General features: G+C 35.5%; 1 protein-coding gene across 1 annotated transcript; it reads right to left on the bottom strand.

Moving 5' to 3' along the window:
- Positions 1-264: 264 nt before the first annotated feature.
- On the bottom strand, positions 265-3,818 carry FCLY (farnesylcysteine lyase). The gene is made up of 5 exons (XM_047325569.2): positions 3,232-3,818; positions 2,526-2,699; positions 1,686-2,045; positions 1,391-1,566; positions 265-857 (listed from the first exon to the last, which is right to left on the bottom strand). The coding sequence occupies exons 1-5, from the start codon at positions 3,763-3,765 to the stop codon at positions 593-595; spliced, it is 1,509 nt and encodes a 502-aa protein (XP_047181525.1). The 5' UTR covers positions 3,766-3,818; the 3' UTR covers positions 265-592.
- Between the last annotated feature and the right edge of the window lie 470 nt (positions 3,819-4,288).

Genomic DNA, 4,288 nt, shown 5'->3' with positions numbered 1-4,288 from the left:
ACCAAATACTCCATACTCAATAGCATTCCCATGATTGCAATTTCAACCATATTACCCCACAACAGGCTGTTGGGATAAAAATGCAAGGTTTCCATTGTAGGAAAAAAATTAAGCTTAAAAACTAAAACATTGTCAACAAATCTAGGAACCTCTTAAGCATCAAACGCATTTATAATATTCTTAGAAATCAGGATTTAAAAGAAATTACTGGCAGATAAATATAATTACTACAAATGAAAAGAACTGCTTACTACTAGATATGTGTACAAAACCAACCCCATGGTGAGGGAACCCTCATTAGCAATTGGAATCTTAACATTAACACACATCATCGATTAATAAAATACAAGGGGATGGAGTATTTTGCGTGTATGCCGCATGCATCAAAGTGTAAACATTGTATTAAGTTTGACCTCTCCCTCCATTTTCTTAATAAACAGGCAAATGAGTCGCTTTTGTTTGTAGGGAGTATCTTTTTTTTGTTGGCCAGTACATACACATTGTATGATTATCCAAATTCTCATACGCAATTTACATAAAATCTTTCAACATCACCCAAACTAACAATATCTTACAAATTAAAATCAATGTATCATAAATCTAAATGAGTACCCTCTCCTCGAGAAGTTGCAGACAAATTGGATGAATTCACAATTTCTTTGCCAAAATATCTTGACAGTATGAGTCGGGCAATGTTCTCAGCTGCCACGGCACTTGTCTCCATGGTGCTAGCTGCATTTTCAAATGCATTTACGTAGTATAGATGCCTCTTGTCTAATATAAATGGTGCAAATACTTCTGGGGCATGGTAATGAGGATATGCAGCCCAGTTTATCTGAATAGTCTCCTTCCTCACACTGCCAGTGATACCAATCAACAAAATATTACGACCTTGTTCAAGTTTTCTTTTTCTCGTTTTTGTAGGAGGGAGGGAAACGGGACGACATTTGATAGAAAGCTCAACAGTTAATGCAAAGATCAACAAGTAAATGTCAACATCAGGTTCGAAACCATATGTGTCCAACTTGCACCTTAGGACTAAATAATTGGGTTTGGCTCTTTAAAGTAAGCAAGTACAAGTGATATAAGTTGAAAAAAAGAATCATCAGTTGATAATTCAACACAGATGATTTGTTATATATGTGCATGTAACGTCGAAAATTGATTTTGCTATCAACGATTGAGATTAGTTACTTTACCTATAAAATGAGGTGCTCATTTTAGAGAAGCTGAATTCTAATGATTTGTTAGAGCCCACATTGTTATTATTATGGACTAGACTTCTTTTCCAGCAGCGCAGGTTTGTAAAGAAGGCTTTGGTATACAATCAGTAGTATAATTTCAGTGTCAAGGAACGGGAAATTAATTGACAAGTAGCAGATATTATTACCCGAAGATGCTATCCAGTAATGTGTCTTCCATTGGTTGACGAGAGAATAATTTATAAGTGGATTCTTTTTCATTGTGCTTCTTGAGAACTGCAATGCATGAAAATGGAAGGCTAGGATCCTCTACTGTGCCCACAAGATCAGGAATTTTTGTCTCAGCCTTGAGACCAAAATATGCCTAGTGCACAAGAAAGCAAATCCATCAGAAGTAACACCAACCACCATAAAAGGAAAAGACATACAAAACGGACAAATACTAATCTCAGTAATTTTATGCCTCGAGTCTCAAATACTCACAGGGTTCAGAAAGCCCCTGACAAAAGTTGTATATGTGTGCTGCATTTTTCTCTCAGGAATCAAAATTGGGGGAATAAACTGAATATCTAACTCATCCAATGGTGTAGCAACCACAGCAACTTCACATTTATAACTGTTTCCTTTTGTTGAGTTGAGTTCATAAAAATCTCCAAGGTCAGCAACAGCTTTTATTTCTTCGTGCAGGTGTAGTGCAACATCTGACCGATTAATCAGTCCAGCGGCCATTTGCCAGTTACCTCCTTTGACAGACCATAATCCTCCACCTGATCCTGCGAGAGAAACTGCCCCTCCCAACCCACTCATGGAGACACTCTGGCCATAATTAATACGTGTGATGACCTGCATAAATAAAACGAACAGAAGTCCATCTTCTGATCAGTTACTTTAAATCTTAGATATTGATCAATTATTTGTGTGAAATCGTTTGCTCTCTGGTAACAATGACTTCCACATAAAACCATTAATATTAATTGCAAACACAAATCCTGAAAACTAGTCAGGTTCTTTGAAGTATTGGCCATGGGCTCATGGCTTCCCAAATTGTTCGTCGTTAAGTAGGTAGTTTAATAACCCTCTCCAACCCCCACCCCACCCCACCAAACAAAAAAAAGGTGTTCTGTCATATGTACACAAAAAACAGTTTTGTAACTCTGTTAACAGTGAAACAATGACAATCCTTCATAACAAAGCACCACTAGTCTACCACAATGACTGCTAGCAAATCATAACCAAAATAGTGCTATCAATGTACTCAGCAGAATCACCGAAACATTAATAGTGATTGAGATATACATTTGAAAGGATCAAAGGAATTCTTACAGTGACTAGTTCGTCGATCAACAAGTTAGACAACCCAGCATCCACTAATTCATCATGCAAAGTCCTTGTAGTAAGATTATATAGACCAGCCCACTGCAGCATCTCATCCACAGTCTCAAAAATGGGTCTAGAACTAGTGTCCTTATAGTAATTTAAGAATCTCTCAACAGCGCTCTAAATTAAATAAAGCTTCGTCAGGAAACAATACATATTTGGGGTTAACTTAAATACAGGTAATTTGTTAATTAAACTTTTTTTTCACATCCCCCTCCCCTCCCCACTCACTAACTAAACTTTTTTGCATTGTTGGTTAACTTAAATACAGGTAATTTGTTAATTAAGAAAGAGTTTAATTTATACTACAAAATAAATCCCTATTAGATATTTATGTAAAAATATTTTCTAACAGTGTGTGTACTGTAGAAATGAAATTGAAGTCTTTCTTCACGAGATCAGCTTGTGTTGCCAAGTGAGTACTCGTCAGTGTGTGTGATTGTATTATTCCTCAGCAAATCAGTTTTTTTTTTTTGATGAGGAGTACACTTGTGTATGCAAATTAAGCACTAAAAATGAATTATTTGAACGTGTAATCTATACTTGTAAACTAGTTCACCTTTGAGAAAGATTCATTTAGTAAGTAATTAAATAATAACTGAGTAATTTACTCAACCACCTAGTAAGTATAACGGTTAAACAGTTGAAATACCTCAACGAAGTTTTGCATCTTGAAGAGCGAGAAGCCGTAGCGAAGGAACATGCGAGCGGAATTAAAGAGCGATAAGAGAGTATCGACAAATGGGAGTTCAAGAAGCTTATTGATGAGAGGAACATTGGAACTAAGAGTAACAGTTTTGAAAACGAACTTTTTCCCATTCCAAATGCCGAGAGAGAGGGGATCCGAATCAGGCTCGTTGATCTTCAGGTTCAAAATTTTCACGTAATCCACTGTGTGCAGGTTTTTAGGATGGAGAATGGAGGCTCCGGCCTCGAAGGTCTCCCCCGCAACCGTCACGGTGGCTATGCGGCCCCCGACGACGCCGTTACGCTCGAACACTCGGATATCGGTGGCTGGAGTGGACTCCGGGGAGTATTTACGGAGGAAATGGGCAACTGAGGAGCCGCCGATGCCGGCGCCGACGATGCATACAGTTGTTGATGGTTGCGGAGGGTCATCGGAGAGTGGTTGAGCTTGAGAGAGTGCGAGGAAGGTCAACAGGAAAGGCAGTGTGAGAGACATCATCTATTATTCTCAATTGTCATAGATTCCCTGTAATCTCTTTCTGTTTTATTTTGAATCAAATCATAAAAAAATATATATGATCACAATCTGGAAATCTTCAAACTTTCATTCTGTTTTCTTTCTTAATTTTTTTAGGAATGATTCTTTCAAAGTTTTTTTTTTCTATTAAAATTTCGTTTATATGATTGTTTAATCAGAATATAATTTTAAAAATATTTTTTCAATCCAAATGGTACTATTGATTTTTGTAACCAAAGATGAATTAAATGATATTGTAGTATTCATAAAATATGTTATCTATGGTAAATTATTAAGTCACTTACTAACTTAGTTTGTGTTTAAAAAATATATTAAAAAGCATAAACTTTTTTTAGATGATAAATATTATAGTTATTTTTTCCCAATTACTATCATTTATATTTTAATATATTTTTATTATTTATATTTTTATTTAGTATTATTAATTTCAATTATTTAAACATTATTAATTATTATAGTATTTGTAATACTAATTTAATATTTT

The sequence above is a fragment of the Vigna umbellata genome, chromosome 2, assembly GCF_029865625.1.
Source record: "Vigna umbellata cultivar VRB3 chromosome 2, Vumbellata_1.0, whole genome shotgun sequence".
In the NCBI taxonomy this organism is placed as follows: Eukaryota; Viridiplantae; Streptophyta; class Magnoliopsida; order Fabales; family Fabaceae; genus Vigna; species Vigna umbellata.
Note: the sequence above shows the minus strand (reverse complement) of the source record. Positions and strands in the feature narration are given on the sequence as shown.